The 15198-nt window shown below is 42.1% G+C and overlaps 1 protein-coding gene across 1 annotated transcript in view; it reads left to right on the forward strand.

Moving 5' to 3' along the window:
* LOC146866378 (alcohol dehydrogenase 1-like) overlaps positions 1 to 14386 on the forward strand; it is a 151093-nt gene extending 136707 nt beyond the window's left edge. Inside the window, exons 8-9 of the mRNA XM_085636225.1 lie at positions 4172 to 4310; positions 14215 to 14386. Coding sequence (XP_085492351.1) covers positions 4172 to 4310; positions 14215 to 14239 — 164 coding nt within the window. The 3' untranslated portion in view covers positions 14240 to 14386. The remainder of the gene's footprint in view (positions 1 to 4171; positions 4311 to 14214) is intronic.
* Positions 14387 to 15198: the final 812 nt, after the last annotated feature.

Genomic DNA, 15198 nt, shown 5'->3' on the forward strand with positions numbered 1-15198 from the left:
CTCCGCCCTCCTCTATGAGGAGAACATCTAACAGAAGTCTATTCTGCAAAACCATGCATCTAATAGAAACCATCTCAGTATCTATAACTAAAAATCCTCCAGCTGGAATAGTAGACAACTTATCAACTACAGTGGAAAGCTTTCTAATCTTATGTGAATTCAATATCACTTCTACAGATGGTATTATGGCACCAAAGATGTTGCCCACAATTTCACTAGAACTGGCATATCTCTTAGTTCTCACATGTTCTCAAGATGTCCCACATGACAGAGTTCTGGAAAAACTATCCCCATGTAACATGTTCCATACCATCTCCTGGGTAACCTATAATAAGCATTCGTTCCACAAACATAGTAGACTCCTGGAATAACAGGATCTGCTCCATCTGAATATAGTCCCCAGTTCCCATGAGTTTCAAAAGTGTATTCACATTCACTCCTACTTACAAAATAAGTATCTAAATTAGATTTTCTAGTATATATATACCGTTTCCCGTGATGTTGCCAATTTAATGCTAATGTGGCTACATTTCCAGCTACTTTATGTTCAAGCCATTCTTTACCCCATATTGGTGCATTCATGTGATTTGCTGCTATAACCATAATAATTCTTCTCTTATCTTCTACTGAAGCTATAGATTTCTTCTCACCATCTGTCAATATACAAGTCAAATTGTGTCTACGGGCACAAGCTATAGCTAAGGTTATCGTGGGGTTGAAGAAATGTCCAACCATATCCAGTGTTCTAGCATCAGGTTGACGAGTCAAATATTTCAGCAGGGGAATTTCTGAAAAAAATGAAGTCATAATTTGTATGATACAATTGGAGATGTCCTTTTCCTTAGAAAAGACTCATCCACAAACTACAAGACACAATATAAGTCAGAGGAATATGATGATATGTAAACCCCTCAGCTGTAGAGGCCGGCAATTGCATGTACACATAACAGTCCCTAGCATTCATAGTGTCTACATATTCATAAAGCAATTTGGAATGAACATTCACTGTAGACCTAAACTCTTTTACATGAAAGGTGTGGGTAAACTCAACATTACAAGCAAAACACTCAATACTAATGTCACAACAACAAATACCCCTGCACACAAGCATCTACATCTACCAGTATTAGTACTAGGTTCCATGATTTCTATGAGGTAAGATAATTTAGGTGGAAGATAGCAATATAGTCCTCTCAGTCAGTTTCTACCTATGCAGACGGCAAAACAAAGTTCAAGGGTCTATTCAGCAAAACATGCTCAAAGGATTTTTTATGAAACTTACTTAGCCTTACTCTGTATTCTTCTAAATGACAACCTTATGCTCCTTCAGCAGACTCGGGCCTCGAAAATCTTCATAGTAGTTTGGGCAAAATCTATTAAGTCCTTTCTAGCAAATGCGCAGTTCATATACACTAATGATCACATCCAGGATAAATTGAGTCAGTCTGTTTAGTGGCAGTGCAATTTCAAAGTTCTATTTAGCTACAAAGCTCAGTTCAAGAAGGCTCAATTGAATGCAGATTGTTATAGCAAAATGTTCAGAATTACCTCTCCCAGTCATTAGCAGGCAAATATGTCCATTCAGGAGAGGAGTACCTTCGACAAGGTACTCTTTCTCTCGCTGATCTCCTCACTGCTTGGCCCTTCCTCATCTTTGTCACTTAGGCCAGATCCTTCAGCATCTTCTTGCATAGAGTGTGGTACTCGCATTTCAGACCAACTGTGTCAAATTGCGTGTTTATGACTTGTAAAAATGGAGCCAAAGTTAGGCTGCTCCAAAACTTTACTATGAGTCCTCTAATTCAACAAATGTTCATTCACTAGCTAATAAACAGTAGCTTCCGAAACTGCAACGTCTGCAGCAAAGAAAAAAACCCATCTTGCACAAACAACTATTCAATGTAGAACACAGGCCTTTCAATATTAATATATTATCTTATTTATTCATGGCGTCTTCGGTTATGTCAAGTTAAGAACTCATGCTTCATGTCAATGTTAAAAGCCTATTGTTTTTAAGTATGTTTGCCTACTTCAAAATTTACATTTAACACATTTCATTTTTAAACTTAAGCTCTGCACATTAATTTTTGATAAGCATTTTAAACATGACTACATATGCGGTAGCACACTTGACTTGGTGAAATGCACAGTGGTGCACTGTTTACACTACTATTCCCACCTCCTGCAACCCCCAAACCTCCCACTTCCCTGACAAACCCCTGTAGACTCCGGCTTTCGCAGTGCAGCAGCCTGGCATGGGCAGATGCTCCATGCTGCTGATTTAACCATTTTACTTTGCTGTGCGCCGTTGGATGTGTCAAAGTAGCCAAAGTTTCTTCTTGGTGCTCTCATGGCGCAACAGTGCTGCTGCCAGAATTCAAAGCTGTGTTGCCATGCTCCTGGGCTGTTTACAAATACTACCCATGTCAATTAGCCGATTGCACCAATTCTTAACTTGTCCTTCCAAAATGATTATCATAAATGGCGGCAGCAATGTGTCAATCTCTATGCTTCCAGTCTAGTAATGGGGCTTCTGCCTCATAGTGAGACCGCTTTGCACGGTCTCACGAGCCAGTGGCTTCAGGATATATATACATATATATATTTTTTGGGCTAAATTTCTTCCAGCTTATACTTAGGTCCTACTCCCACAATGTTGACTGGACACCAGTGGTTTGTGTCATTCTGAAATATCTTGTAGCCTGCTGGAGATGTCTCTGCCTATATCGTGCTAGGCGCTCGCTCTCTCATGGTCTGGTTTTCCAGTTAAAATTTCTGGTTTGTAGACTCACATCGGCGAGCAGGCTAAAAGGCTTCAGACTAAACTAAAGGGTGTCCGGGGAGGCGGTTTTTTCTCCTCATTGACACAAAGCACCAGATATGCTAAACCTTAGTTCGGCGGTCATGGGAACTTTGGAATGCAAAGTGGCCCAAATGGCAGTATCAACCAATTTTTGCATGCACAAGGATTTTTGAGCAGAAAGTTGACACAAGCACAGAACTAAATAGCCTTGAATCACATAGCGTCAAACGCCAGATAATGTGTGCAAAGTGAGCATAATGGGGATGGGAACAGACTAACAACACCTAGGACTCCAGCAAAAGCAGTTCAACTACAGTCACACAATGTAGTGACCTTGCTCTGCATTGAAAACGATGACCACACTAAAATAGGCACAAACAAGTGGCTTCAGGAAAATCATTGACGTGATATGTATCGTTTCTGTGATATTATCCATTTTATGTGATTTACGCTTGTATTGCTTCACATAGATTTGTACTGGCGGTTGTGCTTCAAAATCGTCTTTTGTTTCCTACAAACCAGTCCTTAATTTGAGCCGGTGGTTTCTGGTGCTCGGCACTGGCATTTAATTGTCATTACCGGCTCTAGTGACAGTCCACCACATGGTGGTGCTGTCTGCTTAATTGTTAGATGAGCACAACAACAGGGTTTGATAAGTTAATATATATTAATAAAAAGAACATTAACTGCTGCTCACACCATTAGTATAGCTTTGGATGGCCTAGAATAGGCTGAATTGTCAAACGTGTAGGTGTGCAATGGTTAGTAGTTGAATTGGTACGGCTATTGGCAGTGTTGGCAGGGGCAAAGAGTGGCATTTGCTTTTTTTTGTTTTTGTTTTGCAAATTAAACACTGCTACATACACATCATTAGTACAAATGTGGTGGGTGAGGAATCCATATATTATGTTTACTAAAATATGGTAGTGCACAAATTTATCCAGGGCACGCAATTTAAAACAAACAGATTTCTGAGCAGGGTTGTGCATATCTTAATAAATATAGGTCAAAGTTTTTTTTTTGCATGAGTCATTTTCAGTTTGTAGCTCCCTGGAGTCTTGTGTTTTTTTTATTTAGTTTCAGTTATGTCCACTTTTTTTACTGTTTTTATTTAATTCCAGTTATTTGCACTATTGCTCAGCTACAATGATTGTGTGTAGTAAAGGAGGGGGTGGCTTGTGGCTGCTCTTCTTCAATTTACTTTAAACAGTCACAGGAGTTCAAATCCTGTCTGTATCAGTTATACTTTATATGTCTGTCCCCACCCCTCTACCTCTGCATGAAGGTGCGACGACAGGCACAGTGGGCCAAAATAGGGCACTGTGTCCTTGACCACTAAACCAATGTGTGTTAATTGTTGCACCAAAGGTTTCAAAAGCAAAGACTGTGTTCCACAAATAGTATCGGATTACCTGGCCAAGAAGTTTGATCTGGATGGACTGATTACACACACGCTGCCTTTTGAGAAAATCAATGAAGGATTTGAACTGCTGCGCTCAGGCAAGAGGTGAGCTTTGTATTTGTGGGATCCATGGGGTTTATTCAAATACTTAAATGATGTTTATGATGACGTAACATGTTACAGCCTTTCAAAGCACTGATGGAATAATTTAAATGAAGGTAAGCATGTATGCATTGATGAGGCCTGTGAAACTCCTCTGGCCCACTCAGTCATCTTACACTCTTTAACCCCTTTACTCCTGTTTTTTTTAATATTGCCCAGAGATCACTTGCATTTGGGGACCACATCAGTGAAGTTAATCTCTTCCTAATTTAGGGCTCTATACGTATTGTAATTGGCCACCAATGGGAATTCCTGGACAACAGGCGTAGGGATGAAAACTGTGATCTAGCGTGAAGGATTCTGTGTTATATGCCTCAACACACATGCATACAGCACCCCCCTACACACACATAAATGTCTTCATCTCCATATTAACTTTGCCTCTGACTTACGGTGTCTTCCCTCATTTCCATATGTGTGACTGAGCAGCAACCCAGAAACAATTTAAAGCAGAAATATAATATGAGGAAGTGAATGGTAAACCATAAAACAGGGCAAAAGTGTTTCGCTTCCACCATCCTCTGCAGGCACATTTAGCTAGTTAACTTCCCTGACCTCCATCTCCTTACCTCTTTGACCTTTCTGCCGTCCTGCCTCAACCTTTCTGCCTCTGCAGCTATTCTCAGTGAATCCCTAAATTTCCAGCATTTTGGCCCAACAAACTAACATACTAAAAAATACTACTAGCGGGGAAGATAGCGGGCTGATCCCGCATTGAGGAGCACACGCTGAGACCTCTTCCATAATGCTCCCCACTGCCTCCCGCAACCGCCACCCAGCATCTCTGGACTGATTGTGCTGCCCTCACAACAATACCTGCACTTACTGGTGATTCTAGTGCCAGGCAGGAGGGGGTAACAACTTCACATGCAGTGGCTGTTGTTTGGTCCGGAGCGGGGCCGATTGCTTCTGGCCCAGCAACTGGTTGAACTGCTCCCACTGCTCCCCCACAGGTGAATGTGTAGCATGGCGGCTAAGGGGGCCGTGGGATAGAAAATTCTATGACTGCTGAGGCTCAACCAACAGCCGAAAGCACCGAGGAAGAAGAACCGAGGATTCGCCCGAAGCAGAAAACCCCTTGCACAAGGGTCTGCCGTCCCATACTAAAAGTGCTTTTATCAAGTGGCCCGAGTGATCTCCTACAGGCCGGTAATTCGGAAGCCACTGGGTCCTCGTTGGTGGATGTACTGTTGAGCGCTGTGTCAGTGGGCAAAGGGGCAGCAGTTTAGAGCATCATTCCCCTTTTCAGCAGTCAGCATCGGCTGAAGTCGATCTCCAGCAAGGTATGAACTTTTCATACGGCACTGGTGTAAATTCTAACTCTAACCACGAACTGAGCACTCTGAACAATAACGAGAATGATCTGACCTCTTTAATGAGGCTTCTTTGCCTGGGAACGATTGTAATTCTTCCCCCCTGGCAGACTCTGGGCTCAACCAACTTTGGGGCTCTACGGAACAGGCAGAGGGGGTTGGACTGAGCGAAGTACAAAATATAGGAGGAGAGGCAACAATGGGCTTGAAACCTGTGCACTCACAGCCATGTATTGAAGTCACAGCAAGCCCAGGGTCTGGCATGGTAACAAGCAGTATGGGGGCAAGCAGTGTGGGGGGCACAGTCCCTCAGAGTCAAGAGCAGAGGCCACGATTAGTGATGTAATCGGACCAAAGATATTGCTGGACCCTCTTAAGGTGACATCCCACGGCTTTTTACCACAAGAGGATGAGGTCGTGGAGAAAGAGGGGGTCCCTGAGAAGAGGCCGGTCAAAACTATTCGGAAATCCCAGGAAGCTCGCTGTCCTGATCTCAGCACCCTACGCTCCACGCGGGGGTCTTAGGAAAGCCCCCTTCAGAAGAGGTAAAGGCCTTGATCTCAAGGCTATCCAAAAGTGATTCTGCCCTTTAGCCCCATCTGTCCCGATTGGGGGATGCAGTACTATCGTTAACTGACACTAGTTCTAATGCTAGCGAAACTCTGAGCCCTGCAATTAGACTCTGATATGCGACTGATGGTCCCCTGGATTCCTCAAGCTGCTCAGTACACTGTGGTATTCCTCCTGCTATCTCAGCAGTAGATGGGAAGAAGCAGACAGATAAGGTGGATTTAATAGATGCAAAGGAGCCCTCATTATCAACTATCCTTCAGCTCTTACAGACTCAAAGAGCTGAGGCTTTGGAACACTCCGCTCAAGTAAAAGAGGATTATAAAGCTATGCAGCAGCTTTAACGGAAGTCACCAGTAAAATGTCTAGTCTAACTTTGGATATGGCTGAGCTCCAGCACCGAGTAGCAGAAGCAGAGGAAGTTGGTACAGCAACAACAACAAGAAATTACAGAGCATGAGCACCAATTTGCATATATCCAAAGTAAAATTGACGATCTGGAGAACAGGAAACGTCGGAATAACCTCAGGCTATTTGGAATACCAGAAGGAAAAGAGGGCAATGATACCTGGGCCTGCATCTTCAGCCTATTGCAGGAAGCTCTTCTGGATCTGGCAGACTGGGAAATGGACTCTCAAATTCAGCGAGCTCATAGGCTACCTCTGTACACCAAGCAAGTGATGAATTCTAAGCGCCCTATTCTCATCTATGTTGGGAATTTCCTCCTACGGCAGGCGATTTATTTTAAAGCCCGTCCAACAGTCCCACTGCCAGTTGACTCCGTGTCTATCTATATCCTTTTGGATCTCTGTAATACAACAATGGATAAGTGTTGAACGCTGCTTCAGCTAATAGATCCATTAAAAGTTGTTGGGGCACAGGTGTTTTTACAGGAGCCAGCACGATTGAAGGTCATCAAGAATGGATGGTCACAGGTTTTTTATACAGAATGTGAAGCTTCAAAAGCCCTCAGTCAATGGCGGCAAGGGACTTCACAGTCTTCTTCTTAGCCCTAATCTTAATGTCTAACCAGAGCACAGGGCGCCAAAGGGATCATGGGCTTGACTAGCTCTACTAATGTGGAGTAGCTTTTATATATATACAAAAATAGGGGGGACTTATTATACAGTGAGTGGGAGGCAGGCGATGTAGGCGGGGGGCTGTCAATGCAACTGACAGCATAAGGGTGTGGATGATTCCCTTTCTCAGTTACAGGGTGGGTTGGGTTGTGATAGGGGGGTTCCGGGGAGCATTGGTGGGTGTTAGTGTTAATCAGTTTGTGCACATCACGGTAAGGGGTGGTGGTGGCAGTCTTAGGAGTCAGAATAATTTGAAACTGTATCCAGCATATAACATAGAGAGGACGGTGGTTGACAGTCTGAGATGGTGACTAGGCGTAAGGTCTGATAGTTGGGCTAGTTAATGACTAGTTTAAAATTAATGTGTTGAAATGTGGCAGGCTTAAATCAGATGAGGAAGCGACAACTAATTCATGAGGAACTGGCAGCATACAAGCCACAAATTGTTGGGGTAATTGAAATTCACTTGGCATTCAAATATCAATGAGTATTGAAGCAGCTTATATGCACTTCTCAAACAGTGTCTATATGGGGGGTTGCCATAATGGAAACTAGCTGCTAGGATTTTGAGAACTACTTCTGATAGTAGGGGCAGATGGGCTATAGCACAGCTCGTACAACAAAGGTTTGAACAAGTGCACTCCGTGGTGATATAACTTAAATAATTTAACCCTCATTCAAAGGTGATTGCGTGCAGCCCGACCATGGCCTGCCCTGAAGCCATGTGTTTGAAGACTTGGAAAGAAAAGTGAAGCGATTGCGCACTCCAACCTCGGACGCACTGCTGAAGGCCAACAATATGTCACAAATACACCAAGTTGTTCGAATATTTAATCCATTTATTCCAGGTACTCCAAGTTATTAATCTTCGTTCATCAAGGTACACGGTAATCAATCGTATAATTAGCTTCTAAAACGTAGAGCATGGTTTAAATATGAGGACGTTAGAAGTTGAACACAACGCTGCTTAGCGCAAAGAAAAGTCCGCAATGACAGATATCAAAAGGTAGGAAAGACGGTAGTTGGGTAACATTTGAAAGCTTGTGATACAGGGGTGAACAAACGAAAAATTGGTCATATAAATGTGGTTTAATGTGTTCGTATGATAAAATGGTATAACAACGGTTGGGAACTTATAGGGGAGCTTAGTTTAAGTATGCTAATACGTATAGCGGGAAAACGTAAATCAAAAAGTTTGGGTTACGTAAATGAGTAATTTGTTAAAATGTGAAATGCAGTTGGGACGTATAATCTAATGGTCATGTCTTTTTAAACTTTTAGTGAATCCCTGAAGAAGGGCTATAAGTTAAGCCCGAAATGCATTGGAGAATAATCACTAAGGATATGAATATTGTATAAGGCATGCGACAGAAAGAGGCCTGAGGCACATCTGCCGTTTTAGAAGCTAATTATACGATTGATTACCGTGTACCTTGATGAACGAAGATTAATAACTTGGAGTACCTGGAATAAATGGATTAAATATTCGAACAACTTGGTGTATTTGTGACATATTGTTGGCCTTCAGCAGTGCGTCCGAGGTTGGAGTGCGCAATCGCTTCACTTTTCTTTCCTATAGCACAGCTCGCCATCAATGGGCTGACATATACTATCTGTGTAGTGCATGGCTCTAACTCGGATGATCCAGCAGTTTTTGATTATTTAAATTGGAATTGTTGGATTGGGGTGGAAACTTGATCTTATGGGGGGACTTTAACTCTGTGGTCGGCTATCGTATAGATGCTACTACTCTGCAAACTAGTATTAGGATGGTTAAAACACATGCATCTATCATGGAAATAATTTGACTGCATTGCCTTGTTGATGCATGGAGAGCTTTGTTCCCCTTGATACCAGGTTATACTTACTATTTAGTACCTTGTAGACAATATTCTCTTATTGATCTGATTTTGGTACAAGGACAGCTGTTGGCAGGGGCATCTATCCAGATCTGTCCTAAGGTTACCTTAGACCTCAACCCCATTATATGTTTTATGCAGTCTAGGTCAGTAGAGGGAAGGGATGGTCGATGACCATTTGCGTTGCCTTGAAAATTGCTTGCCAATATGGAATATCAGGTTTAAATGAAGCGCCTACTTATAGAGTATATATTAAATAATTAAGGTACTGCTTCGAATGCAACTGTCTGGGACTGCATGAAAGCATACACACAGGGGGTGATGCTTTGGTTTATTTTGGCTCAAAATAGGGGCAAACATCTAGAGGAGGCCCAAATTCGGCAGGAGTGTTTGGATCTGGAAAAAGATCATTCACAGGCAATTCTCTTAAAAGACACGCTGGAGCAGAGATTGCATCTAAAGGTAATTGAGAGACGACAAATGCTCAATAGGGGTTTAAAGGACAGGGTGGCTGCCATTTATCAGAAAAACATGACTTCCCATTACAAATATGGGGAAAAGGTGGGCCTCTGCTGGCTTACCAGATTTTTGATAAAAAAGTTAATAATACTGTACGTCAGATTATTGGGGAAAGTGATGTAGTATAGATAAACCCTCAATCAGTCATAGACAAATTTGCTATATTCTATCAAAAACTGCACCATAGGTCTTACGGCAACAACTATCAGGCTGCAGGCAAGTACCTACAGGAGTGTGGTATGTCCTGACTTAATCTCCAAAAGCAACAGGTCCTGGAGGGGGAAATTAGCCTCAGGGACTCTGAGATAGCTATAAATGCTTTACCTTCAGGAAAAGCATCTGGGGAAGATTCAATACCATTGGAATTACTATAAAGTCTTTTTAGATATTCTAGCACCAGAGCTCTTTGATTTGGTAACTGCTATTAGGAACAGAGAGGCTGCTCCGCTATCATGGGGACAGACCAACACTGTGGTTTTTCTAAAAAAAGACAAACCCTCTGAGGAACGGAGATCTTATCGACCTATCACCCTGATAAACGTGGATGCAAAGGTCTTCTCTAAAATTCTAGCCCTACGTCTCGCTCCAGTTATGCATAATGTGGTCTCAGAACAACAACATGGGCTTATCCCTGGTAGAGACACCACGGTACATATCAATACTGTGATTGCAGCGTTCGATGTGGCTGGTAAAACTAAGGATAACATAGGTATGATTATGCTGGACGCAGAGGCTTATGATTGGGTTATTGGGGAGCACTTTAGCTGATCATGGCTATGTGTGGGTTAGGCAACCAGTTTATTACACTTGAACAGGTGCTCTATAAGAACCCGGTTGCTAATGTCTTGATCTGCAGACATTCGTTTTCTTATCCAATAGGACACAACAGGGTTGCCCACTCTCTCCTTTGCTGTTTGCCCTTTACATTGAACCTTATTTAAGACACTTAAGCAGAACAAGGGCATACAACCTGTCCGGCTGAATGGTATTGATTTCAAAATAATGGCTTACGCTGATGATGTCGCAGTCTTTGCCAGTGACCCGTATGATGCTGTCAATATAATATCCAAGGCGGTTGAACAATTTGGTTCCTCCTCCGGATATAAGTTGAACCTCTCAAAGACGCAGGTCATTCTAAATTTCAAATCACATACCCCTGTGATAGGTGTGGCAGACACTGCTACGTATCTCGGCATACGCTTGTGTAGTCGCGTGGAGTATATTATCCCTCTTAATTATGAATCTCTTTTGAAAAGAGTTATAGTGAAACTGCGACAAAGGCACAAAGTCCTTTTGAGCATCTTAGGTAGATGTAATATTGTTAAAATGAATATATTGCCAAAGTTTCTATATCTGTTTTGTTCAATACCACTTCGAACTCCAGATTCTTTCTTCAAACGATTGGACGGGGCAATTAGTAGTTTTATATGAGGCTATAAGAGACCTAGGCATGCCATCCGCTTCCTGAAGCTACCCTATATACTAGGCAGATTTACACTACAAGATTTTAAGCAATTTTTTGGGGCATCATTTACTGGCCGCATTCAAAGTTTATTTTATGTAGTTTTATATAGCGCGAACTTGACCCGAAGGTATCGGGTATCAGAGCACTTTACACGAGCACCAGTTGCAATACATGAGGACACATTCTTTTTTGTTAGGCACGGGGAGATTAAGTGATTTGCCCTGAACCACAGGATGTTGCTCGTCCTTGCTGAGACACAAACCAAGTTCCCCAGATTCGAGGTCGACCGCCCTAGCCGTTAGGCCAACTCCTCTCATATGGGTACCAATTAGCACTAGGTATTGATTTCCATCTCTCTTTGCATAAATTGATGGATCCCAACTTCTTTAAGCGGGTGAGGTTTAAAGTAGTAAGGGATATAGTGTGAATTTGGCGAAAAATCTTTACAAGATTTTCTTTACCAACTGTTCATTTGTTGATTCTGCTTTGGAGCAATCCTCTATTCCTCGACATATTTCATGACAACGTAGGGTGACTTTGGGGTCAGGCGGGCTACTTAACTTGGGACAGCTGTATGATAGGCATGGTTTCCGAGCATTTACTTCTATACAGGCTGCATTTGGGCTCTCACAGCACCATTTTTTTAAAATATCTGCAGGTAGGCACCATATTGTTAATGCACTTAAGTATAGCAATGACGTAGTAACGACTGACCTTCTCTCTTGTTATTAGCAATCCGGGCAAGAAGCAAAGATGTTCAGTATAAGTATTATCTATCAGAAGTACATGGCCAGTGCTCTTATGATAGTACTCACCTTGCTTTAAAATGGAGCCAGCGCCTGATGACTTCAGTTACGACTGCTGAGTTAAAGGATGCATTAGCTATTTTAGATCAGTCAATCCGCTCGACCAGTCTTAAACTACAGCAATTTAAGACAATTTGTGTGTTATATTATACACCAGATCGCATCTCGAAATGGGTTGCGATGGGACTTCAGAGCGCTCATACTGCCCCAAGTGTAAGCTTTACGCAGCAGATATAGTACACATGTTCATCAAGTGACCTAAGCTGAAAGGATACTGGGACAGCTTATTTGAATCGATCTCAGGATTAAAATTAACCTGAGTTATAAGGAAATCATGTTGGGTTATAAATCTGTATTGGCTCCCAGCCTGAGGGCATTAATTATGATTATAATAGTTAGCGGTCGTCTATGTGTCGCTAGGGCATAGATTGATCCTATACCTCCAAGGTGTCTGAATTTTGGACTATGCTTCGCTAAATCTACGAATGTGAAACTTCAAGTGCCAAAGCTCGGGGTCCTCGATCACTTAAAACAGTAGGGAAAATCTGGTCACCTTGGCTTTGGTCCTAGCTGATCGTTTATGCATCTGTTTTCTCGTCACTTTAGATCAACTTATAAATCTAACCTTAAATTTCCTCTTTATCATTTTATTCCATTTTTTCATTGTCTAGAGATATTTTGTTTATGTAAGTGATTGCATTATTTTATTCTGACTCTTTTTTAAAAATTAAATAAAAATCTAATAAAAAAAAAACAACTAAAAAATACTACCAGCAACTCACACGCCAACAAAAGTCAGCCATTCAAAGTAGTGATCTGCTTGCTCTCATTATGTCATATGGTCACAAGCCACAGTCTTTTCCTCTGATTCAACCACCTTGCCATGATCTGTGATTTCATCACTGTGCCGCAGGCCATGTGATGCCATTTTGAGCCATAATTTTTCTAATTTCTGGTTTTGAAGCATGACAAAATCACCCCCATATATGTTGGCAAGTATGGGAACTCAACAGATACTGTGACATATCCATTGCTTTGAGATTTCCCCACGTTGCCCAACAGAAAGCACCACACCAGCTTCATGGCCATGGTACCTTTCAAGACCCACCTTCCTATAATCAGACCCAACGATCAGCATAGGAACAGGAAGAGCTCCAGGGAAAATTAAAGAGATGAAAGGGGGTATTGTAGCTCCACCCCAGATCTGGACCACGTAAATGACTACACCACACATGGAGCTCTGTAATACACGTCTTTATTCTTCAGCATGCAACGGTTAACTGAACACACTGCGTCATAGACTTTATTGGCCACACCTCGACACACACAAATCCCTCCCAACTGATTCAGTAACTTTGAAAGGAGTCCGCCTAGGACCAAAAGGGTCCTACTGCACATGATCACACGACACTACAGGTATCAACTTGTCCAAAATCAAAAAGAAATAAAAGGTGCCCATGTAAAAGGAAAAGATAAACAGAGAGATGAAAGATTCAAATTAAATTGATCTACACCGGTGTCGCTGTGGCATTGTCACACAAGAACTGTATTAACAGGTATATACCATTTTGTTACATGCTAAACCCCCAAGAAATGTCTAGCTATCTCGACTTCACAGGTGCATGATGTTGTATAAGAGGAGAAGTTGGCATTTACAATGGATTTTCTGGTTGCGGTAAGCAGAGATCATGTGTGTTCAACAAAGGCTCTAGTCTCCTAGGCAATGGAAGACAAATCATATTTTAATGAGCAGGCAGTGTCTTTTTCAGGTCCCAATGTGATGTTTCTGAGCACTTGAGACATCAGACCAGTCTAGCCCCGCTCTATGGTAGGGTCTGGCACCCACCCACCAGTCCTTGTTAATATGGCTGATTGCAGGGAAGAGGTGTGGTGCCGCGGCCAGGGCGACTGACGCTGGAATCTGGGGCTCGCGGTTCGATCCCCGGCACCGGCGGCTGGTCAGCCCAGCACCATGTGACTCTGGGCAATAGCTTTCTTAATCTTCCCGACGGCCCCCAGCGCCGGGATGCTTTCTGATAGCTGTTTGCGCTTTACAAATACAGGATTTATTTTTACTTTGTGATCAGTGGAAGAGGAAACTGCATTATATCACTAACGTATTGAGTCACACTGAAAATGTGTACATTAAACCTGCAAAAGAAGACTGTGTAAAAGTAATACTAGCAGCTGTTGATCATTGACCCATATAACTGACGTGCATTTTTATCTATTCCAGTATTCGAACTGTCTTGCTGTTTTGAGGAATGAACTCTGGAGGTCTTCTGGTGCTTCGGAAAAAGTGGAGAATGTGATATTTCCAAGAAAATTGTGATTGCTTCCAATGTATATTTCCTTTTAAATACACCTCATGCAAATAAAAGTATCATCAATGGTTGCACTGAAATAAAGTCTCGTTGTTATCTGTCAACTACGCACTCTAGAATCCAGTAGATTTGCACAATTCTAATATGTTGTTGTGAGCATGCTTGGTAAAATGGTGTCTGGCTCTGGTTTAATGGTTGCTGGGACTTATTATAGGTAGATATGTGCATATTTAAAGCGCATGCGCTCCTGTCGTCGGAGGTTTCAGCCCTTAAGATTGGCGTAACCGTTTACATCCTTCCATGCAAGTAGTCACTCACACACTCAGAGACTCGGAAATTGATCCAGCCATCCTTGAACTCACTTATTCAGTCATTTGTCAGTGCACTGACCCATTCATCCATGCACTCACTCATTCATTAATCATCTATACAGTGAGACACGTATACGTTCATCCATGGACTTACCCAACCAGCTAATCCACACATACACACTGACCTATCAAGGGTAACATAGCCAGGCCTATTGGATTTATAAATCCTTATTCAGAGAACGCGAATCAGATAGGATTGGTTCCGTTCTTACCCTCATTGCCTATAGAAACATTATCATCCAGCACCAGACTGATCAAAGAAGCAATCCAAGATAGGGTAGTTCAAAAATTCAGTGACAAATTAGTCTTTTCCTCATACGCGAATGACACACTGCTCTTTGTCAAAAATAAAAACGCTAACATACTCATGCTTGCTTGTGGAAGACATCGGATAATTTGCCAAATAGTGAAATCTGACATTTAAGTGAAATAGGTTGGAATCATATCAATTATCAAGAAATGTAAACGGACTAACAGCCATGCACCTTTCCAGTGGATCACCAGTACACACCAGAACATCAAATA

Source organism: Triturus cristatus, chromosome 2_1, assembly GCF_964204655.1.
Source record: "Triturus cristatus chromosome 2_1, aTriCri1.1, whole genome shotgun sequence".
Lineage (NCBI taxonomy): Eukaryota > Metazoa > Chordata > Amphibia > Caudata > Salamandridae > Triturus > Triturus cristatus.